A 26,012-nucleotide genomic window follows, 5' to 3' on the forward strand; every position below is an offset into this window, starting at 1 on the left:
AATCCAAACAGAACCAGAGGTTTTAGAAGGAGATTAGCCTTCTAAAAAACTTATTGTTACTGACTATTCTTATTTTCTACTTTTTCTTGGATCAGTATTGAGTCAAATTTCCTTTCTTGGGTCATTCAAAATTTCTTAAGCCAAATTTCTTTGGTCAATTTTTCTTAGATAATCATCTGTTTCATGCAGAGCTTCAAATTTAGCCCAAAATTGTGTACAGTACACTCAAAAATTTTTTCTAGTATGTATTTGCAGCTATATTCACTTTATTTTATTTTGGCATTTATTTTCTTTCTCTTTTTTATTAGACTTTTCAATGTTTGGTTTACTACGTGGGCTTTATTTTTTTCTTCAGGGACACATTCATATAAGTGACATCAATTTTTCTGTTTTTCTATTTTCTGTCTTTGATTTCTATTATCTTTATTATTTCCTTTCTCACATTTTTCTCAATTTTTATTTGCTTCTTACACAACTTCTTTTTCTTCCCTCAACTTTACTGAGATATAACTGACATATAACATGTGTAAGTTTAAAGTATACAATGTATTGAGTTGACACATGTATATATTACTAAATAATTACCACAATAAGGTCGGTTAACACATCCTTCGCCTCACATAATTACTTCTTTTGTTGCTGTTTTTCTTATGGGGAGAACATTTAAAATCTATTCTCATAGAAACTTTCAAGTATTTCAAATAACAGTATTTCCTTTTAAGTTAAACAAACAAACAAAAACTTAAGCACTTTTGATCCATGGAAGGAAGGACTTAGGAGACACAGAAGCTCAGTTCTATTTTCCTACAGAATTAGCACTACACTATGAAGTCAAATACCCAGAGTGGTGGAAGAGAAGTGGACATATGGAGGAGATACTTTTCCAATCCTAAAACAAGAACAGTAAGTTGCACACAGTAGACATTCAAAGACTGTGGGCTGAACGACTCAAAGGGAAGTAGCAGGATAAGGTACAGGTGTAAATGCTGGTTACCTCTACCCTTTTCCTATTTTCACCAGTGGTAAACACAACCTGTAATTTAATCCTGCTTGCCCTTGCCATTTACACCAACATCAAGTCCCAAAAGTACTCTTAGATAAATATGTTGATTTTTAAAATAAAGCGGTAGAGAGGAGGTAAAGGAAGCAAGATTATAAGAAAAATTTTTTAGTTTCCTTCTTAGAATATACATAGGAAAAATGTGGAAATGGAAGAAAAGAGATGAATTTTATAAAACAACATATTCAATTGTTATTGAAAATTGTAATTTTTTAAAAAATTCTACTGCCTATCTATTCATCTTTTACTGACAAATGTATACTGCTTTGCCATTCATAAACAATGTCACATAATCCTCACAATAACCACATGAGGTCTCTACCTCACTTTACACAGTATGGACTGAAGCTCAGAGACGTTAAATGATTCACTCAAGATCAAAAAGTCAACAAGTGACAGGGCCTGGATTCAAACCTGTCGCTGGCTTAGATTCTAGTATTTTCTTCACTATGTCACGGTGATGATAACTCAATTACTGAAATTCCATGTAGTGGATAAACTGGGAAAATCACAATGTAGAAGGGAAAAAAAGACAGGACTTGAACTCTCAACTGGCATCAGGAAGCAAAATGTTGTGCCAAACTTTTTAGGATTTAAAATCATCTTGCTATCTCTTGGTGGACTCAAGGACAGAATTCCAATTTGGTTATCTTTATACTTACTATAGAAAATACTTGGTACAGCACCTTATACATAGCAGATCCACCAAAACAATTTAGAAAATTGAATTAGTTAGCATGTAGGTGTTAGCTTGGGCACGTTAACACATCCTTTTAATGTTTTACTTGAGCACTGTCTAACAAGGCTGCCTGAGAGTCATCTGACTCCCTGCAGAAAGGTAAGGTTATTTGACTTAGCATTTACTATGGATTAGGGCTCAGACTCTCTAAAATTAGCTGTCTACTGACAGAAAAATAAAATGCAGAAGATTTGTGTCTGGTCAAAATATAAATGAATTTTGTCCAAGTGAGAGGACAACCTCAAAGATTCTGTTTTTATGTTAGGACAGTAGCCATATTTTTTACTTATTAATCTTATTCATCATTCTTTTTTGCACTGATTATAAGTATATATTTTTCAGTTTTGGGAACCTCCTTTGAACCAGCTTTGTCATCCTGCTAACTTTTTCATTAACTATTTAAACACATTATTTAAACACACATTCATTATATATTGATATGAGAACTTTGTTCTTAACATTTTTAAAATTATACATTGATACTTTTTAGAGTTTTTCATATTGTTTGATGCTTTCTGGTTTTTTCTTTTTTTTTTTTTTTTAGATTTTTTATTTTTTCCTTTTTCTCCCCAAAGCCCCCCGGTACATAGTTGTGTATTCTTCGTTGTGGGTTCTTCTAGTTGTGGCATGTGGGACGCTGCCTCAGCGTGGTCCGATGAGCAGTGCCATGTCCGTGCCCAGGATTCGAACTAACGAAACACTGGGCCGCCTGCTGCGGAGTGCACGAACTTAACCACTCGGCCACGGGGCCAGCCCCTGATGCTTTCTGTTTTTTTATCCTTTTTGTGGTAGGTGCACTTTAGTACTTTTGTCTTTTGTGAAAGGATTTTGTTTATCTTATGACAGAAAATGAATTTATTGGGAAGATGTGGGTCATCTCACAGAATTGATGGGAAAATGAAGAAGAAATCTAAACAAAATTGCAGCAGAAAACACAAAACACAGCTAAGACCTTGCTGCCAGAACAGTGCCCTTAATGTGTGACTGTTGGCACTATTGCTAGCACTTCATGGAATATCACTCCCAGAGGACGCTGCTGCTACATCCACCAGTAGCATGCTGGAATGTAGCCACATATAAATTTGACATTTCCCCAATTTTCATGCATCATCCTTTCTAGCATTCTAAGCAGAGCATTCATTTGGACAATTCTATGTCATTTTGACGAAAAATATATCTACTTAAAATTTAAAGATTATCTATGGACAATATTTTCATTTCAGATAATCAATACTTAGAGATTATTTTATTACAAGTTTTCCATAATTATTTTCTAGACTTGTACAGGGTTTCACATGAATAGAGCAGAATCAGACATTGATTATCTACCTATGAAAGACTCTTACCAGGGCCAAGCCCATCATGGCCTATGACAATCTTGTACAAATCCCCAAGGTGCACAGCTTCCAAGGAGAAGGTGTCAGTCTGTAACAAATCAAAAAAGTATAGTTTGATCCAGACTACAAGTCTGATTTCTAACTAGAGTAAAAATTAAGATACAGTAAAAACTGATGGTGAGAAGAATTATGTTGATTCAGTAAATACACAAATCTGTATAAATTAAGAAAGTAGAGATAAAACAATTTTAACTGATAGAGTACAGTAATAAGTTTTCAAATATACCCTGCCCCTCTTTGTTGCCAAGTTTTCATTATAAAAGCACAAATTTTGGAACCCTCTAGAATAATATTTTTCAAATATTGATAACATAAATGTAATAATTATAAAATATACTAAAAATTTCCATTCATTTGAATACAACTGAATCTTATCTCCCATGAGATGGAATTTTTCTTAGTAATGTTTCTGGGCCATTCATAAATATAATGTTCCTAAAGTAATTTTAGGATGCTGATGCAAGAATTATTAGAAATTTATACCAGTGCTCTGAAGTCCCAGTGTGCTGTTGCAATCAAACCTATTAATGTTTGTGGCTCCAGTGGTTTATGTATTCAGAATATGGGTAAAACTGAGGAGCCCAGAGTTCCTTTGGTAATATTTAAGATAATGCTACAGGTTAAAATGCAAAAACATACATGATGTAGCATATCAATTGAAAAATAATCCAGAAACAAAAAGTAACCTTTGCATTTATATAGTGTCTTATGCATTTTGGAATACTGTCACATACATTTTATTTTATCTTTAAAAGTGACTCAGTGAGAAAAAAACATATCCATTTTCTATAAGAAAAGTGAGGCAAAGAACCAAGATTAGAGCTCAGTTCCTCTGATATGTAATAAGACTACTTTCCTTTGCAACCACTCTGCCTTTATATAAGGGACCTAGAAATAATATAAATAACAGATAACAAAGCCATTAGTATTCATTAGCAAAAAAATAGTATCCAAGCATGGTACAGGTTAATGGGTAATACAGTTATCCTTTATCCACGAAATAGATCTGCTAGAAAAGGAAGACTTGCTATGCAAAAACAGAAAATATTGGCAGAAAAAATTATGAGTTACAATACTTAATTGATGTAGAGAAAGCTAAAAAAAAAAAAAAGACAGAGAGAGAGAGGAAACATGCAATGGAAACATCCTGAGATACTCAAAGACTACTTGTGGCTTTTCATGTACCCATGCACCTCTCCCTACTTGGCATAGTGCATTACGACTGGGAGGAAATGTTCAATACTCTAGATCCTCTCTTGGGAAAGAAACAAAAGAGTGGACAACGCATACAAAATTCTGGCTTCTCTGAAGGCTACCTAAGGGATTGGTTTCTCACTCACTTAATCTGAAGTACTAACAGTAATGGCAGCATAGTTTGGAAGCCAAGGAAAACAGAGGAGAGTACCATAGCATGTAGAGCTACAGAGATTCTGTAGTACAGCAGGCAGACATGGGGTGGGGCAGGAGATTATGGGCACTGGAGAAGAAACAGAAGCAAGCATCTTAGGGAAATTAAGACAGTAAAAACACATATACAAACCCAGAGAAGAGACATAGCCAGAAAAAGTCCGAGAGGTCCCAGAAACTAACCAGGCTCATTGGTGAAGGTCTTCCCTGACACAAAGTTAGCCCTTTAAGATTGGGAGAGAGAGTTGTTTTTTCAAATGCCCAATCTCAGCAAAACATCACAATGCATATAAAGAAAGAGGGAAACATGGCCCAATGAAAAGAATGAAATAAAATTCCAGAAACTGGCCCTAAAGAAACGCAGATGTCTGAACTTCCTGAGAAAAAATTTAAAACAACTGTCTTAAGTTCAATGAACTAAAAGATAATGCAGAAAGTCAACTAAAAAAATCAGGAAACTGATGCATGACCAAAACAAGAATATCAACAAAAGGAAAGAAAAAATATGAAAGCACCAAATAGAAATTCTGGAAATGATAAACACAACAATTGAATTGACAAATTCATTAGATAGTTTCAACAGTAGACTTGATCAGGCAGAAGAGAAAGAGTCAGTGAACTAAAAGACAGGTCATGTGAAATCATCTAAACTGGAAAAAAAAAATGAATAAAATGATGAGAGCCTAAGGAACTTATGGGATACCATGGAACAAAACAGTATATGAATTATAAGAGTCCCAGAAGACGACAAGAGATAGAAAGGGCAAAGAGCTTATTTGAAGAAATAATGTCCAAAAACTTGCCAAATCTGAGGAGAGAAATGGACATACAAATTCAAGAAAATCAATGAATTAAAACTAAGATAAACTTAAAGAGACCCAAACCAAGACACATTATCACCAAATTGTCAAAAGTTAAAGAAAAGATCCTGAAAGCAGCAAGAAAAAAGCAATTGATCACGTAATACTGAGCTTCTATAAGTTATGAGTGGATTCCTCAGCAGAAATCATGTAGGCTAGAAGGCAATGGGATAATACATTCAAACTGCTAAAAGAAAAATCTGTCAACCAAGATTTCTGTATCCTTCAAAAATAAAGAAAATTTAAGACCTTCCCAAAGAAATGAAAGCTGAGGGAGTTCATTACCACTGGATTTCCCTAAAAGAGAAGGTAAAGGCAGTCTTTCACATTGAAAGAAAAGTACACTAGATAGCAACATAAAGCCATACAAAAATATATTCTCCCAGTAAAAGTAAATACATGGAGAAATATAGTAACTTCTATTATTATAATTTCACTGCATAAGTTTACTTATAATTCTTGTATAGAACTAAAAGATAAAAACATAAAAAACTATAAACCTATGTTAATGGGTATATAATATAAAAGGACATATTTGTGACATCAATAATGAATCTACGAAGGTGGAACTATAAAAGAGTAGTTTTGGTATTGAAGTTTGAAGTTATCAGTTTAAAACAGATTGTTACAACTTTAAAATGTTTTACATAGCTGCAATGGTAACCACAAAGATAATATCTATGGAAGATACACAAAAGGAAGAGACACCAAACAAAGCATTTCACTACAAAAAATCAACAAAACACAGAGAAAGACTGTAAGAGAGGAAAGGAGGGACAAAAAAGCTAAAAGACATATAGAAAACCAAAAAAATGGCAATAGTAAATATTTCTCTATCAGTAATTACTTTAAATGAAAACTGATTAACTCTCACATCAAAAACATAGGCTGAATAGATTAAAAAAATTACCTATATACTGACTAAAAAATAGACTTACTTCAGACAAAAGGATACACACAGACTGAAAATAAAAGAATGGGAGAAGATACATCATGCAAATTCTAACCAAAAGAGAGCAGGAATCCATACTTTATAAGACAAAATAGACTTGAAGTCAAAAATTGTCACAAAGAAAGATATTGTATAATGATAAAGAGTCAGTTCAATAGGAAGCTACAACAATTATAAATATATATGCACTAACTTCAGTCTTCCCAAATATACAAAGCAAACATTAACAGACCTGAAGGGAGAAACAGACAGCAAGACAATAATAGTAGGAGATGTCAATGCCCCACTTTCAATAATAGATACAAGAGCTAGACAGAAGATCAATAAGGAAACAGAGGACTTGAACAACACTTATAGAACAACTGGATAGAACACACATACACAAAACTCTCTACTCAACAATAGCAAAAGCAAAATATACATTTTTCTCAAGTACACATGGAACATTCTCCAGGATAGATCATATGTTATTTCACAAAACAAATCTTAACAAATTTACAAATACTGAAATCACATCAAGTAATTTTTCTGATAACAATGGACTGAAACTAGAAATCAATAGCAGAAGGAAAACAGGAAAATCTACGAAGACATGGAAATTAAATAACACACGCTTAAACAACCAGTGTGTTAAAAAAGAAATCACAAGGGAAATTAGGAAATATATGGAGACAAATGAAAATGAAAACACAATATACCAAAACTTATGGGATGCAGCAAAAGCAGTGCTAAGAGGTAAGGTTATGCCCTTAAATGATTACATTAAAAAAGAAGAAAGGGGGCTGGTTGGGTTGCATAGTGGTTAGGTTCACATGCTTGGTTTCAGCGGCCTGGGGTTCACGGGTTCAGATCCAAGGCAAGGACCTAGCAACACTTGTGAAGCCATGCTGTGGAAGCATCCCAGGTGAACTAGTGGAAGATTGGCACAGATGTAAGCTCAGCGACCATCTTCCTCAAGCAAAAAGAGGAAGATTGGCAACAGATGTTAGCGCAGGGCCAATTTTCCTCAAAAACAAAAAAGAAAGATTTCAAATAAACAAACTAAATTTACAAATCAAGGAACTATTTAAAAAAAGAACAAACTAAACCAAAAGTTGGCAGAAGGAAGGATATAATAAAGATTAAGCAGAGATAAACAAAATAGAGAATAGAAAATAACATAAAAAATCAAGGAAACAAAGAGTTGGTTTTCTGAATAGATCAACAAAATTGACAAACCCTTAGCTAGATGAACTAAGAACTATGAGAGGACTCAAATAACTAAAATCAGAAATGAAAGAGGGAACATTACAACCAATGTCATAGAAATAAAAGAGGATTGTAAGAAAATTTTATTAACAATTACATGCCTACAAATTGGACAACCTAGAAGAAATGGATAAATTCCTAGAAACACACAACCTACCAAGAAAGAATCATGAAAAAATAGGACACCTGAAGAGACCAATAAATAGTAAGGAAATTGAAGTGGTAATCAAAAATCTCCTGAGTCCCAAACATTTAAAGAAGAATTAACACCAACCCTCCTCAAACTTTTCCAAAAAACAGAAGAGAAGGGAATACTTCCAAGTTCATTCTATAAAGCTGGCCTTAGCCTGATACCAAAGCCAGACAGACACAAGAAAACTACAAACCAATAACCATGATAAACATTTATGCAGAAATACTCAACAAAATATTAGCAAACCAAATTTAAAAGTATCTTAAAAGGATTATACACTATGACCTAGTACGATTAATTCCTGGAATGAAAGGATGGTTCAACATATGAAAAATCAATGTGATAAGCCATATTAACTGAATGAAGTACAAAAGTGAGATGATTGTCTCAATTCATGCGGAAAACACATCTGACAAGTTTCAGCACCCTTTCATGAAAAATGCACTCAAAAAACTAGAATGAGAAGTAAACTTATTCACTTAAAAAAATTGTGCTTCTATACATTAACAATCACCAATTTCAAAAGGAATTAAGAAATCAAATCCATTTACAATAGCATCAAAAAGAATAAAAACCTTAGGAATAGGTGTTGGCCTCGTGGCAGAGTGGTGAAGTTCGTGAGCTCTGCTTTGGCGGCCCAGGGTTTTGCCGGTTCAGATCCTGGGCACAGACATGGCCCTGCTCATCAAGCCACGCTAAGGCAGCATCCCGCATGCCACAACTAGAAGGACCCACAACTAAAAATACACAACTATGTACCAGGGGGCTTTGGGGATAAAAAGGAAAAATAAAATCTTTTTAAAAAAGCCTTAGGAATAAACCTAACCAAGGAATTGAAAGACTTACATGTTGAAAACTTCAAAAGATTGCTGAAAGAAATGAAAGCAGATACAAATAAACAGAAAGACATCCTGTGTTCATGGATTAGTAGAGTTAATTTTGCTTAGACATCAACACTACCAAAGCAATCTACAGATCCAATACAATCTCTATCAAAACCTGAATGGTGTTTTTGCATAAATAGAAAAATCCATCCTAAAATTCATATGAAATCTCTAGGGACCCTGAATAGTCAAAACAATCTTAAAAAATAAGAATAAACTTGGAGGTCTCACACTTCCTGGCTTCAAAACATGTTACAAAGCTACAGTACTCAAAATGGTGTGGTACTGACACAAAGATAGAGATATAGACCAATAATATAGACTAGGGAGCCTAGACATAAACTCTCAAATAGACAGTCAAACAATCTTTGACAAGGGTGCCAAGACCACTTAACAGGAAAAGGACAGTCTCTTCAAAATAGTGTTGGGAAAACTAGATATCCACATGCAAAAGAATGAAGTTGGACCCTTACCTTATGGCATATACAAAAATTAACCCAAAATGCATTAAAAATCAAATATAATACCCCAAACTAAAAACTCCTAGAAAAAAACATAGGGAAAAGTTTGAGAACATTGGATTTGGCAATGATTTCTTGAATAAGACACCAAAAGCACATGCCAAAAAAAAAAAAAAAAAAAACGCAAAATAGACAAATGGGACTACATCAAACTTAAAACCTTCTGTGCATCAAAGGACAAAATTAAAAGAGTGAAAAAGCAACTTACACAATGGGAGAAAATATTTACAAATCAAATATGTGACAAAGGGTTAATACCCAGAATACACAAAGGACTCCTACAACTCAACAACAAATAAACAAATAACTTGATTTTAAAATGGCAAAGTACTTGAATAAACATTTCTCCAAAAATGATTTACAAATCACCAACAAATGTATAAAAAGATGTCAAAACCAATTAACATTAAAGAAATGCAAATCAAAACAATGAGATATCACCTCACATCCATTAGGATGGTTACTGTCAAAAAACAGAAAATAACAAGGGTTGTTGAGAATAGTGAGAAACTAGCATGCTTGTACAACGTTGGTAGGAATGTAAAATGGTGAAATCACTATGCAAACAGTTGTGCCAGTTTCCCCAAAAATTATATATGGAACTTTCATATGATCTAGCAATTCTGCTTCTGAGTATATAGCCAAAAGAATAGAAGGTACAAGGAAATATTTGCATATCCATGTTCATAGCTGCACTATGAACAATAGCCAAGAGTTCAAAAAAATCAAATTTCCCATCAATGGATAAAGAAAATGTGATAATGGAATATTATTCAGCCTGTCACATTCTCCAACATGGATGAAACTTAAGGACATTATGCTAAGTGAAATAAGCCAGTCACAAAAAGACAATTATTGTCTGATTCTAATTATACGAGATATCTAAAGTAGTCAAATTCATAGAAACAGAAAGTAGAATGGTGGTTACCAGGGGCTGGGGAAGGGGGAAATGAGGAGTTGTTTAACGAGTATAAAGTTTCAGTTTTGCAAGATGAAAAATTTCTGGAGATCTGTTGCACAATCAGTGAATATACTTAACATTACAGAACTGTGCATTTAAAGATATTTAAAGGTGGTAAATTTTGTCTTATGTATTTTTTACCAAAATTTTTTAAAAAGTCAGACAAAGGGCTTTTTGCTCACTTACTTGTCCTCTTAAAAAACTGAAGGAGGTCTTCGATCTAAATAGTTGTCTGGATCCTGTATCTCCCTTTTCCCCATAGATAGACATGTAGACATTTGCTACTGTTCCAGCATTCCAAAGCTCACCCGTTGCCACGTGTACTTCATATATTGTCACTGACAACAAAAGAAAAATAAGCTTTATATGCCAGGCATTACTCATATGATAGAAAATTTACATGTATCTAATCAAGAGTTCCAGTTCCAGGTGAAATGTAGTAACACACTCCACCTAGTCTCTCCCACTGAATACATCTATAAAATCTTGACAGAATGCATGGAGCAGGTATATGAAGACTCTGAAAAGTATACAGTAGCAGGAGGATTGAGGAAGAAGACCAGAATTTAAAGTAAAAATAAACAGTGAGTTTACGATTTTTCATCCTCTGGTATCTCCCTTTTGGGCTTAGTGCACCAGAAACCTGGAAGGAGGCACTGGAGTTCAGACACAGGGAGCTCAGGAGAAGCTCTCTTGCTCTGGCTCAAGAAACAGGAGAAGGAACTCCTAACACATAGAAAAGGTTCAGATATTCTACCACTTTTCTTCTCTTTCATTTCTCCATTCTCTCACATCCAAGTACCTGGGCACAGAAGCATACAGGAGCCAACACTCTGAGAGAGAAAAACTTCACCTCTCTTCAGAGGAGCTGGACTTTAATAGGGTGCGACCAATCTCTATTGCTTTCTTTCCTTTCTCTGTCCTACCACTGCTTAGCCCTAGACACAAGAAGACTATAGAAGTGCACAGAAAAACAGGAAAACTAAAGCACCAGCTAATCAGCAAAATGGCTAAAAATAGGAGTCATGGAACTGAAAAATACCAAAGACGTTATGAAGAGGGAAGAAAAGCAAACCCATAAAGTTGTTTATGAACTCCTGAGCTCACCTCTAAGCTGAAGACGCATTAATCTGATCCTACCCAGCATACTAAAGACTTTGAGATCTATATTAACAGATAAACCTCCACCCAGACCCCAGATTCGCCAATGAATAGTAAACATGTGGGACAGATCTGAATAACACTGCAAAACTTTTAAAACTGAACTGACATTGGAACCACAGCCCACAGATGACAGGTGGGAATCTGTGGCCTGAAACTAACCAGTGGTCAACTGACTGTTAGAAGAAAAATATGAACATCCTTCATAGGATTTAAATAACACTCAGTGTCTCAAACAATAATATGCAAAATATCTAGGATGTAATTCAAAATTATTCAGCATATGAAAAATCAGGAAAACGTCAACTTACGCGGAAAAAGACAATGAAGAGTTATCAACTTCAAGATGACACCAGTATTAGAATTATCTGACACAGACTTTAGAACAACTATGATACAAATGAAACTATAAATAATCATGAAAACTCTTGAAACCAATGGAAAAACAGAAAGTCTAAGCAACAAAATAGAAAAGTTAAAGAAAAATCAAATGGAAATTTTAGAGCTGAAAAAAACACCATAAGCAAATTTTTAAACTGACAGAATAGGGTCTAGAGCAGAATGAAAAGGACAGAAGAAAGCACCAGTGAGCTTGAAGACAGATTAAATAGAAATTATCCAATGTAACAACAGAGAAAAATATTGTTTACAAAACAAACAGAGCCTCAGGGACCTGTGGGGCAATAAGAAAAAATCTAATATTCATGTCATACAGTATCTGAAGGAGAGGAAAAAGAATGTTAAGCTGAAAGAATATTTGAAGAAATAATGGCTAAAAACTTCCCAAATCTGGCAAAAGATATATACCCACAAACTCAAGAAGCTCAGTAAACCCCAAACACAATGAATCAAAAGCAATCCATGTCCAGAAACTTCATAAGCAAACTGCTGAAAATAAAGACGAAAAAAATTTGAAAGCAGCTAGAGAAAATGATACATTACTATAGGGAAATAATGATTCTAATGATTGTGGATTTCTCATCAGAAACCATAAAGGCCTAAAGGAAATGGCATGATATTTTTAAAGGGCTCAAAGCAAAGAACTGTCAACACAGAATTCTATATCCATCAAAAATATCCTTCAGGAATTAAGGTGACATAAAGACATTCTCAGATGAATGACAACTAAAAGAATCCCTTGCCAGAAGACTTGCTGTAAAAGAACTATTAAAGGAAATTCTTCAGAGAGAAGGAAAATGATACCAGAAGGAAATCTGAAACATCAGGAATGAAGGAAGAGCAACAAAAAGGAACTTGCAGAGAAACAGATGGAATAAACATGAAACTGAGTTCATGAGGTTAGCCACTTCACGGGGCACAGATATGCTAAAGGAGGAGGAATGATGCCAGCAAACTACCCTTAGTCCCCTGAGTTTGGTCAAAATCCTATTGATAACATTCTACAGCCACCTGTGCACAAAAAATGAGAGATTCCTTTTTTAAACTCTAATACAAATTCTCCACAAAGGCAATGATTAAAAACTGGTGTTAATAGCACATATCTCTATTTCCTGGATTTTCCAGAGAGTGTCAGCAAGGCCACCTTACAAAATCCTGGACACCTTTCAAAATAAAAAAGGCAGCTTCTGAGATCAAGCAAGTGGTTTTACCAAAGAGTACTTGTCAGGGCTGGCCCCGTGGCTGAGTGGTTAAGTTCACGCACTACGCTGCAGCGGCCCAGGGTTTCGCTGGTTCGGATCCTGGGGGCCGACATGGCACTGCTCGTCAGGCCACGTTGAGGAGGCGTCCCACATGCCACAACTAAAAGGACCTGCAACTAAGATACACAACTATGTACCAGGGGGGATTTGGGGAGATAAAGCAGAAAAGAAAGACAAAAAAAATTGGCAACAACTGTTAGCTCAGGTGCCCATCTTTAAGCAAAATAAAAGGAAGATTGGCCACACTTGTTAACTCAGGTGCCAATCTTTAAAAAAAACTATTTAAAAAAAAGAGTACTTGTCCTGGGATGATTCCACATTAGATGGGTACAACAGAACCCCAGTGCACAACAAGGCCAACATAAGAAGCGAACTCTGAATAGTGGAATCCCATCTTCCTCACACACACAAAAAAAGCATACCTTTAAAAAAATAATAATAATCGGATTAACTCATCACTGGGGCTACCAAACATGCCCAACTGTCTCTGTGCAGAAAAAGAAACCAAACAGCATTTACACTGAGATACTTCCCAACTCTCATGAAACTATCCCCTCACCCTCTGCTTCTAAACTCTGCCCCACTCTTTAAGGCTAGTTCTGCCTCCTCCAAGATGCCAGTCCTCACCGCCCACTTACTCCTCCAAAATAACTGCAGCCCTTCGATGCACCTCACGTCTTTCAGTACCTAATGCTCACACCCTCACACCCCATACTACTCTAGAAGGGGGTCCTGGGACATTCTCAGCAATCAGATACAACATGCAATACTTAAGGGCAGGCCTGGTCCCTGACTTTCCTCAATTTGCTCTTCGGTGCCCAATAGAGAGCAGGGCAGAATACCAGGCAAAGACTGAATGACAAGTGTATGATTCACTGCAATCCTGGACAGACAACACTTCCTTTCCAACCCATAGATGGTCCCACACAAGAAGGCAAAACTTGGAAAAACAAATATTTTCAATCAAACATGCTACAGTATCTTTAGGGGAAAATGCCATCCACTGTTGAAACAACTTCCAAAGTTCAAACAAATTTTAAGTCAATGTAACTACTCCAAGATGTTTCATGTGACAAAAGGCTGGAAAAATAAACACAGTAGATGTCTCAAAATAATTCTAACAATAATCTACACTCATAAGTTACAATGAAACTACTGCATAGCTTACCATTCATATACAGTTATTTAGCATAAAGGACAGAAAATGCAGTGAAGTAAAACTTTGCTTTACTCACTTGGATATTTTCCCTTAAGTTGTTATAATAGGGCATAATAATAAAAACATCAGATTAAATGAATCAATACTTAGGCCAACAGCACCATGTGAAGTAACTTTTTTAAGTAAAATATCTCAATTTAAATTTACAATTCAAAAAAATAATCCTTCACATTTGTGTATATTGCAGGTTACGAAGCACTTTCATATACATTATTTAGCTTATTCCTTGAAACAACCTTGTAATACAGAAAAAGGATTATTATCTCAGTATACTTAGGCTATACTAAATTTATTAAAAAATGTTTTTCTGGGGGCTGGCCCCGTGGTCAAGTGGTTAAGTTCACACGCTCCGCTTCGGCGGCTCAGGGTTTTGCCAGTTCGGATCCTGGGTGTGGACACAGCACCACTCATCAGGCCATGCTGAGGTGGCGTCCCACACAGCACAACTAGAGGCACTCACAACTAGAATACACAGCTATGTACTGAGGGGGCTGAGGGGAGAAGAAGGAAAAAAAAAAAAGATTGGCAAAAGATGTTAGCTCAGGTGCCAATCATAAAATATATATATATATTTTTTCTTTCTTCAATAATAAATTAACCTTAGCTTACTGTAACTTTACTTTATAAACTTAATATTTTTTAACTTTTTGACTCTTTTGTAATAACACAGCTTAAAATACAAACACACTGTACAGGTGTACAAAATATTTTCTTTCTTTATAGCCTTACTCTAAAAGCTTTTTTCTATTTTTATTTATTATTTATTTATTTTTTGAAGAAGATTAGCCCTGAGCTAACTGCTGCCAATCCTCCTCTGTTTGCTGAGGAAGACTGGCCCTGAGCTAACATCCGTGCCCAACCTCCTCTACTTTATATGTGGAACACCTACCACAGCATGGCTTGCCAAGCGGTGCCATGTCCACACCCGGATCCAAACCAGTGAACCCTGGGCTGCCAAAGCAGAATGTGCAAACTTAACCACTGTGCCACAGGGCCGGCCCCTACTTTTATTTATTTATTTTTTTTTTACTTCATAAACTTTTTTGTTAAAAACTACAACATAAATATACACTTTAGCCTAGGCCTACACAGAGTCAAGATGATCAATATTACTGTCTTCCACCTCCATATCTTGCCCCACTTCAAAGGTCTTCAAAGACAATAACATGCATGGCACTGTCATCTCCTATGATAACAATGCCTTCTTCTGGAATATGTCCTGAAGGACCTGCCTGAGGCACTTCTTGAAAAGAAGGCTCTCCTGAAAAGAGGAGGTGTCACTCTTTTCAGAAATATGTCCATGGTTGTTCGCTTGGTTTGTATTTTTCATCACAGATTTGCTTGTAAGCAGACAAGGCACCATGAACATTCCTCTCTATTAATAAAAACCACTTGGTGTTGGAGTCCATGTTTTCAAACTTTTTAAGGAGCTTGGTGAGAACTGCAAAAGCTTCTGCTAAACCCTTCATTATGAATTTTTTTGGAGGGGTGGTTCTTCTTTTTCTTCTGCAATTTCCTTTCCTCTTGCCTCTTCTTCAGCTGCACCTTCCTGTTCCAGTTCCAACAACTCTTCATTTGTCAGTTCCTCAGGAACCACATCTAATCGCTCCTGAATGTCATCCTCATCCAAACCCAGGTTAAAGTTATTTGCCATCTCAACCATAGCCTTGTTGATTTTTGCAACCTCCTCAACCTTGGCAAATTCTTTGAAGTCATAGTCAAACCTCTTGAGTGTCTTCTTCCAGATGCCATTCATACATTCCTTAGTGACATCACCTCAAGCCCAAGCAAGGTTCTTGATGCAGTCTATACATGTTGCAATCCTTCCATAATTGCATCAGTGTTTTCTCAGTGTCTTCCTCAGTTGCAGCAATAGCCTGAGCAAAAGGTCCTCCTCAATTAGTAGGCCTTAAAAACTGATAAAACTCCTTGATCCTTTGGATGTATCAAACAGCTCGTGTTTGGAGGGAGAAACACCACTTTGATATTGGGATGAAGATCATGAATAAAAGAAGTATGTTCAGGAGTACTAACAACAAGCAAAATCTTGAAAGGTATGTTATTCTCCAAACAGTACTTCTCCATTTCACTGGCACAGCAATTGAAGAGGCCATCATGGAAGAGGAGCTAGGTCATCCATGACTTCTTATGGCTCCTTTAGTACATCGGCAGTGTGCACTTGTTGATATGCTGGAAGGGCCTAGGGTTCTCACTGCGACAGATCACAAAGGGTTTCAGTTTGTTTCAGTTTGTCAACATTGCCCCCAAAGAAGACTGTTACCCTGTCCTTAAAAGCCTTGAAATCTAGCATTGACTTGGCCTCCTTCTGGACAAAAGTCCTTTCAGGTAACTCTTTCCAGAACAGGAAGTTTCATCAGTATTGAATAATTGCTCTGGCAAGTAATTTTCCTCCACAATCAGCTTATCTAGAGTTTCCAAAAATTCTTCAGCTGCCTTCACATCAACACTTGCAGACTCATGGCTCACTTTCACATTATGTAATGAATGACGATTCTTGAATCGTTTAAACGACCCAGAGCTAACGGTAAATTCAACATTGTAGTCAGGTGCAGCCTTTCCTTTGAACATCGCAAACAAACTTTTTGCTTTGGCCGTGACTGTCATGAGGGATACCTTCATGAGAGGGTGCTGAGAGGGATACCCTTCTGTGCCTGTTCTTCAATCCAGGTCATTAGAAGTTTCTCCATATCTTATATAGATCCTTCTCAAATCTGGGTTAGTCTCATTGCCTTCAACAAAGCAGATCCTTTAACAGCTTCCAGCACTTTGTTCTTGTTCTTCAAGATCACAGCTGTAGTGGAATGGGACATACCTGACTGGTGAGCAATAACCATCACTGATTTTTCACCTTGCTAGTCATTAATCACTTTTAGTTTCATTTCTAGCTCAGTCACTTAACATGGCCTCTCACTGGCAACATTAGCAGTGGATTTTGTATGCTTAGGGGCCATGAGGAACAAAACAACATGAGATTAAATCAAGCACGAGAGAAAATGATGCAATCAAGAGATGTGGTAAACATGAGATGTATGAGGCTATTGTTGGCATGACAGGGCATACCGTTTTACAGTAAACTTTTTTTATAAGTAGAAAGAGTACATTCCCAAATAAGAATAAAAAGTATAGTATAACAAATACATAAACTAGTAACACAGTCATTTATTATCATTATCAAGTATTATGTGCCATACATAATTATATGTGCTATCCTTTTATACTACTGGCAGCACAGGTTTGTTTACACCAGCATCACCACAAAAATGTGAATAATGCATTGCGCTATGATGTTATGATGGCTACGACATCACTAGGTGACAGAAATTTTTCAGCTCCATTATAATCTTACAGGATTACCCTCGTATATGTGGTCTGTCATTGACTGAAACATTGTGCTGTGGCACATGACTGTACTAACATAAACTAGGATAAGCATCTAAGCAGTCTGATTCCAGAGTTCTGAATACTCTTAAACATAACCCTGCTTTGCCCTCCTGCACCAGCTCTATTCTTTTGGATTTTCACATCAGTGGTAGTTCTATATATTGTACTCTCTCCTTAGTAACCACTGAAAGATATTTATTTTTCTAGTATTGTTAACTTGACAATCATCCTCTAAACATTAATAAGACTTCCAATTACGTTTTTACCCAAAATTTCATTTTCTCCCTTTATAAAAACCAAATGATCAATTTTGCTAAACTTGGAAGGGAATAGTGGGAGGAGAAGGGTCAGCATAACAGTGGTATATTACTTTTCTATTATTCCTATCAGAGGACCTCTTTTTTTATTTTCTATATAAGAATTTAGTAGACAAATATATAAGAAAAGTGAACTGTGGTATATACACAATGGAATAATGGAATACTATTCAACCATAAAAAAGGGAATCCTGCCATTTGTGACAATACGGATGGACCTTGAGGGCATTATGCTAAGTGAAATAAGTCAGACAGAGAAAGAAAAATATTGTATGACTTCACTTATATGTGTAATCTTTTAAAAAAAAAAGTCAGTCACAGAAAAAGAGATCAGATGTATAATTATTAGAAGTGGTGGGGGTGGGAGAATTGGATGAAGGTCGTCAGAAGGTACAAACTTCCAGTTATAAGATAAATAAGTACTGGAGATGTACTTCATGATGACTACAGTTAACAATGTTGTATGGTATATCTGAAAGTTGCTAAGAAAGTAAATCCTAAAAATTCTCATTACAAGGAAAAGAACATTTTTTTCTACCTTTTTTTGTAGGCAATGTTGGATGTAAACTAAACTTATTGTGGTAATCATTTCACAATATATGTAAGTCAAGTCATTATGCTGTGCACCTTCAACTTATACAGTGCTGTATGTCATTATGTCTCAAAAAAACTGATAGAAAAAAAAGAAAAGTGAATTTCAGTCTTCTTAATTAATTGGCATATTCACCCAGGGGTCAATTATGCAACTTGAAATGCAAAATAGTTGTTTCACTAAAATAGCTTGCACAGGACATCAGCAAGATACCAGAATAGGAAGCCCCAGTCCCAGTTTCTCCCACAGAGACACCAACTTAAGAATACATGGACCAACTACCTTTGTGAGAATTCCATAAACCATAAGAGGTTCCTGTACCCAGGCAAGCCCAAAGCCAAGATGAACCACATCAAAGCCGCTAGGAAAATTCATGGCATTGTACACATCTAAACCCCTCCTCCCCAGCACAACACAATACACTTGGGAGAAAATGCTCAACATGTGCCTTCTCCTTAGGAAAGTAAAGAGAAGAGTGGAATATATGTACAATGTTCTGGCTTTTCAAGGGGCTAAAGGACTGATTGCTCTCTTGCCTGAATCAAAACATTTGACAGGAATGGGCACAAGGGTATGGACTGCTGATAATAAAGATGAACACCAACAGCTTTTTCCAGCACCAGAGAGATTGCAGTACTACAGATATACACTAGGAGAAGCTCCTGAGTAGAATTACACAAACCTCTTCAAGTAGGAGATTACATGCACAGTCAAATAAGATGCATAGCTGGAAAAAGACAGTGAGGTCACCAGAATCTCTTGTTGGGCTGATTAGCAAAGATCTTCCTGTATATGATGCCAATCTACAAACACTAGAGAAGTGGTTGTTTTTTCAAATGCCCAAATTGCAACAAAAGATCACAGGCATATCTAAAAAGAAAAACAGGAAAATGTGGCCCAATCAAAGGGACAAATTCAACTTCAAGAAACTAACCATAAAAAAAAAAAAACTAACCATAAAGAAATGGATATCTATGAATAATCTGACGAGTTAAAAAAATCTTAAAGATGAACAATGAACTAAAAGAGAATACAGAAAGACAACTAAACAACATCAGAAAAACTATGCACAAACAAAATGAGAATATCAAAAAAGAGATAGAAATTATGAATAAGAATGAAACAGAAATTCTGGACCTGAAAAATACAACAACTCAATTGAAAAATTCATTAGGCAGTTATAACAGCAGACACAACCAGCAGAAGAAAGAATCAGTGAACTTGAAGACAGACAGGTGATTCAAAATTATCAAGTCATAAGAGCAAAAAGAACATGATGTAGCCTTTAAAAAGAAGGAGATTCTCTTACAAACTACAATATGGATGAACCTCAAGGACATTTAGCTAAGTGAAATAAGCCAATTACAAAAGGATAAATATTGTATGACCCTACTCATATGACTCTAAAGTAGTCAAAATCATAGAACTAAGTAGAAAATTGGTTGCCAAGTGCTGGGAGAATGGAGGAGAGGGAACGGGTATGGAGTTTCAGCTTTGGTTCCAGTTCCACATGTAAGAAGCTTGAAAGACCACTCCATCCTAACAACAAGTAAAAAGCTGAACTGACTGAAAAAACAACTCTTCTCGGATCCATAAAAGAGGTGAGGACACAGGAAATATTATGGCCCCTGAGATTAGAGGGACAGACAGATGAACACAGGGAGTCATAGCTTCTAGTAGCAGGGACTCTTCAGCAGAAACTGCCATGGGAACCAGTGCCAGGGCAGGAAAATCTGAACTACCATTAACAAACTGTTGGAGGCTCATTGCAGACAAGTCTGACAGTTAAAACTCCATGAGGATTTAGTCTTAGAGGGGTGCTCAGTCCTACGGCCCCCCATACTTTTGTGAGTTTTTCCTCCAGGAACTCAATTAGGTTCTCAGAGAACACCAAGCATGATAAAAGCTAAAAAGAGAAAAAAACTACATTAGGCATATTGTTTTCAAACTACAGAAAAATCAAAGATAAAGAAAAACTCCTGAAGGAATTACAGAAAAAAAACCCACCTTACTTATAGAGAAACAGAGATAAGAATTACATTTAACTTCTCAGAAACAATGCAAGAAAGAGAGTGGAGTGAAATATTTAGTGTTGAGAGAGAAAAAAAATCAACCTGGAAATCTTTACCCTGAGAAATTATCCATCATAAGTGAAGGAGAAATAGACTTTCTCAGACAAACAAAAATTGAGAGAATTTCTTGCCAGTAGACCTACCTTGCAGAAAATGTTGAAAAAGTTCTTTAGAGAAAAGGAAAATAATACAGGTCAGAACCTTAGATCTACATAAAGAAAGAAATGTATCAAAGAAGCAATGAAACAAAAACTTTTTTCTTATTCTTACTTGATCAAACAGACAACTGTTCAAAATAATAAAACAATGCATATATCATAAATATATGCTTATGTATGCTTATATATATGAGAAATGAATTATAGCAACGATACAAGGGATAGGAGGGAAAAATTAGATTATTTTGTTATTCTAAGGTATTCCCACTACCTGTGAAGAAGTATATTGTTATTTGAAAGTGGACTTACATTAGTTGTAAAAGTGTATTTGCAAATTCTAGCTAAATCACTAAAGTACAAAATAAATTATAACTGATATGCTAAGAAAGGAGAGAAAAATGGAATGATTTTCTTGATTAAATGATCAATTAAAACCACAAAAGGCAGGAAAAAAACAGTGAAAAACAAAATAGGAACAAAAAATAAGGGCAGAAAATAGAAAACAGTAGCAAATCTGATAGATATTAATCCAATTATGTCAATAATCACTTTGAACATCAATGGTCTAAATGTACCAATTGAAAGACAGAGATTGTCAGAGTGGATCAAAAAATAAGACTCAATTATATGTTGTCTACAAGAAACCCACTTTAAATATAAAGGCACAAATAAATTAAAGTAAATGGATAAAGAAAAATATACCATGCTAATGCTAATTAAAAGAATGCAGGAGTAACTATATTAATTTCAGACACAGCAGATGTCAAAGCAAGGAAAGTTATCAAGGATAAAGAAGGACATTGCTGTTGTTAGCGCCATCAAGTCAATTCTGACTCCTAGTGCCCCTGTGCACAGTAGAGTGGAACTCTACCTGGTCTTTCTATGCCATCCTCTCACCTTCCAGCACTATATCAGACAATGCTCTGCTGCTATTCATAGTGTTTTCACAGCTAATTTTTTTCAGAAATGGGTGGCCAGATCCTTTGTCCTAGTCTGTCTTAGTCTGGAAGCTCTGCTTAAATGTGTCCACCATGGGTAACTCTTCTGGTATTTGAAATACTGGTGGAATAGTTTTCAGCATCACAGCAACATGTAGCCACTACAGTATGACAACCAACAGATGGGTGGTGTGGTCCCCTAATGGGGAAATGAACCCGGGCCACCATGGAATCTTAACTTCTAGACCACGAAGGCTGGCAATAAAAGGGCACGACATAATGATGAAAGGGTCAGTTCTCCAAGAAGACATGATAATCCTTCATATAAACATGCCTAATGATAGAGCACCAAACTACATGAGGCAAAAACTGACAGAATTGCAAAGAGAAATAAATAAATCCACTATCAGAGCTGGAGACTTCAACATCCCTTTCTCAGAAATGGGAAGATCCACCAGGCAAAAAATCAATAAGGATATAGGTGAACTCAATAACACTATCAATCAACTGTTTATGACTCATATCTAAAGATTAGTTCATCCAACAACAGCAGAATACACATTCTTCCCAAGCTCATATGGGATATTCACCAAGATAGACCACAATGTGGGCCATAAAACACATCTTAAAAGATTTAAAAGAACAGAAATCATACAATGTCTGCTCTTAAAACCACAGTGGAATTAAACTAGAAATGAGTAACAGAAAGATAACTGGAAAACCCAAAAATACAGGGAGATTAAATAAGACACTTCTAAACAATATATGGGTCAAAGAAGAAATCTCAAGAAAAATTTAAAAATATTTTGAGCTAAATGAAAATGAAAACAGAACTTATCAAAATTTGTGGAATGCAGCAAAAGCAATGCTTAGAGGGATTTATAGCATTGAATACATACATTAGAAAAGAAGAAAGCACTAAAATCAATCATCTGTTTCCACCTTAGGAAACTAGAAAAAGAAGAGTAAATTAAACCCAAAGTAAGCAAGAAGAAAGTAAATAAGACAAAGCAGAAACCGATGAAAATGAAAAAACAGGAAATCAATAGAGAAAATTAGTGAAACCACAAGCCGGTTCTTTGAAAAGATCAATAAAATCAATAAGCCTCTAGTAAGGCTAACTAAGAAATAAAGAGGACACAAATTACTAATATCAGAAATGAAACAGGGAGCATCACTACAGATCCCATGCAAAATTAAAACAATTATAAAGGAATACTATGAAAAATTCTATGTCTGAAAATTCAATAATCTAGATGAAATGGACCAATTCCTTGAAAGACACAATCTGCCAAAACTCACACAAAAAGAAATAGAATTTCAGCTTTGTAAGATGAAAAAAGTTCTGGAGATCTATTATAAAACAAAGGGAATATACTTAAGACTCCTGAAATGTACACTTAAAAATGTTTAAGACATTAAATTTAATGCTATGTGTTTGCTACCACAATTAAAGATAAAAATTTTTAAAAAGTACCTCACACAGCCTCAGATAGCCCACTTTTGTTCTGGTTTTCTTAGCAATCTTTATCCTCTGCAGGAAAATATTTCTGTAATTACAAAACGTGTTCTTTCAGGTATATAAGATAGTATACTGGTTAGCCAGGCAAACACTTTTAGATTTCCTTTTACCTTAAATGACAAATACTACCCTCATTCTTTTGTACTCAAATGAATGCAATATAGCAAAAAAGAAACTAATCCAACCTTTCCTTATTTATACCACCTAGAACTGATGTCTCTATCTCTAGTGAAGGCTGTTGCTTATAATATCATTTCATCCATAGCAACAATCTTTGCTAGACTATTAGGCAAAAGTATAGCTGAGGTCAGCTAACATTTGCTATATATACCACTGATCTAGATAACTAAAGCTTTACCAAGTTTATAAATGGCACATGAGAGTACAGATAGCACATGAGAGAAAACATGAGAGGTTTCATGAAGTCATGTGGAGAAACTGAAAATAAAAATGTTTATTAACAATCCATAAGTACCGGGAGCAAAATGGCGGGGTGAGCTGAACCAGGATTCTCTCCCCTCCAAAATATAACAAAAGATTGGAAGAACTGAATTTCTGAGAATAAACATAATGCCAGCTCGTTAGAGACCTACAATACCAAGAAGGCGGAGATCATAAACCTTCCTCACACCCTCGGAGGCGCTGGAACGGTAGGAGAGAACATCACTCCCTCCCCTAGAGTCTGCGATCGCTGCGGCGCGGGTCGGGAAGGAGCGGGGGAGGGGCTGTGCAACAGGGGATCATCCAGGACTCCTGCCGCTGATTCAGTGGAGACCCGCTGACGGGGAAGAAAGCTTCCGTCTGCGGGGACCCTATAAATCAAGGGCCTTGGGAGACCAGAGAACAGAACTATCTGAACCCAGACCGGTGCGTGTGAGTGACAGCCCCTCCCCACAAGCGAGGCCAGTGGGCGCAGCCATCTTGCCCCAAGGCGGAGAGCTAACACGCCGCTCTCGACTCCCATCTAGTGGCAACAGGCTGTAACTGCAACTGAATTCTACCACCATGAGAAAAAACCGCTCCTCTACCATCCAGCAATTTATAAAAGCCCCAGACCAGAAGGAAAACAATAAAACCACAGAATTAAGTCCTGAGGACTTGGAATTAGGTAAACTAAGTGATAATGAATTCAGAGCAGTTATAATCAAAAAACTCAATGAGGTAGAGAGAAAGATAGGGAAACAAGCCAAGTTCTGGAGTTACTTCACAAAAGAGATTGAAATCATAAAGAAGAATCAAACAGAATTACTTGAGATGAAAAACACAATGGACCAGATAAAACAGAATACGGATTCCCTGAATGCCCATGTAGACAACATAGAGGAGAAAATCAGCATAATCGAGGACAGACAGGCTGAATGGTGCCAGACAGAGGAAGAAAGAGAACTAAGAATTAAAAAAAATGAGGAAAATCTCCGAGAGATAATGGATTCAATGAGGAGTAAGAACATAAGGATCATAGGAATTCCCGAGAATATGGAAAAGGAAAATGGAGCAGAAAGTGTGCTTAACGAAATTATTGAAGAGAACTTCCCAAATCTAGGGATCAACGGAGAAATGTGTGTAGAGGAGGGTTTTAGATCTCCTAGATTTGTCAATGTAAAAAGACCCACCGCAAGGCACATAATAGTAAAGTTGGCAAATAGGAATGATAAGGAAAGAATACTCAGGGAAGTAAGGGAAAAAAAAGAGAATAACCTATAAAGGAGCCCCTATCAGACTGTCAGCGGATTTCTCTACAGAAACCCTACAAGCTAGGAGAGAATGGAGTGATATATTCAAAGCTTTAAAGGATAAAAACCTTCAGCCAAGAATACTCTATCCAGCAAGAATTTCCTTCAGATATGAGGGAGAAATTAAATCTTTTCCAGACAAACAAAAGTTAAGGGAATTTGTAACTAAAAGCCCTCCATTACAAGAAATCCTCAAGAAGGCTCTCATACTTGAAAAAAGAAAAAAGGGAGAAAGGGGACACAAGCCACAGACTAGGGAGACCAATGGATAGAACCAGAACAGGATAGCAAATATTCAACTATAGCATTAGGGTAAAAATAAGGAAACTACCAAAACAAGGACGATCTTAGCACTCTAACTACAAATTAATAAGACGAGTTGGAATAAAAAATGAAAATAATTATTTAGGAGGGGAAGAGCAAAGGGTCTAAATCAGTATTGGTCGAGTAAGTAAGAGACCACCAGAGAATAGACTATTATTATACACGAGATTCTAAATACAAACTTCAAGGTAGACACTAAAATAAAGTACAGAACAGAGTCACAAATCATAGATAAGGAAAAATCTAAGAAACCCAGCATAAGAAATTGCAGTATTAAATGGATAGTCTAAAGCACACAGGAAAAGAAACACAGGAAAACAAGATAATGAGCGACAGATTGACAGCATTAAGTCCACATGCATCAATAATCACTCTCAATGTGAACGGATTGAACTCTCCAATAAAAAGACACAGAGTGGCAAAATGGATTAAAGAACAAGATCCAACAATTTGTTGCCTCCAGGAAACACACCTCAGCCCCAAGGACAAACACAGGCTCAGGGTGAAGGGGTGGAGGACAATACTTCAAGCAAATAGCAAGGGAAAAAAGGCAGGTGTTGCAATTCTCATATCAGACCAAGTGGATTTCAAAATAAGACAGGTAAAGAGAGACACGGAGGGACAATATATAATGATCAAAGGGACACTTCATTAAAAAGAAATAACGCTTATAAATATCTATGCACCCAAC

At 36.1% G+C, this 26,012-nt stretch overlaps 1 protein-coding gene across 16 annotated transcripts in view; it reads right to left on the minus strand.

Annotated features, from left to right (window-relative positions):
* RP1 (RP1 axonemal microtubule associated) overlaps positions 1-26,012 on the minus strand; it is a 439,962-nt gene that overhangs the window by 214,474 nt on the left and 199,476 nt on the right. For all 16 annotated transcript variants that reach the window (XM_070222217.1, XM_070222225.1, XM_070222220.1 and 13 more), the window contains 2 exons: positions 10,409-10,560; positions 3,146-3,224 (listed from right to left, as the gene is read on the minus strand). In XM_070222217.1, the coding sequence (XP_070078318.1) occupies positions 3,146-3,224; positions 10,409-10,560 (231 nt within the window). The remainder of the gene's footprint in view (positions 1-3,145; positions 3,225-10,408; positions 10,561-26,012) is intronic.

This window comes from Equus caballus, chromosome 9 (genome assembly GCF_041296265.1).
Source record: "Equus caballus isolate H_3958 breed thoroughbred chromosome 9, TB-T2T, whole genome shotgun sequence".
NCBI lineage: Eukaryota > Metazoa > Chordata > Mammalia > Perissodactyla > Equidae > Equus > Equus caballus.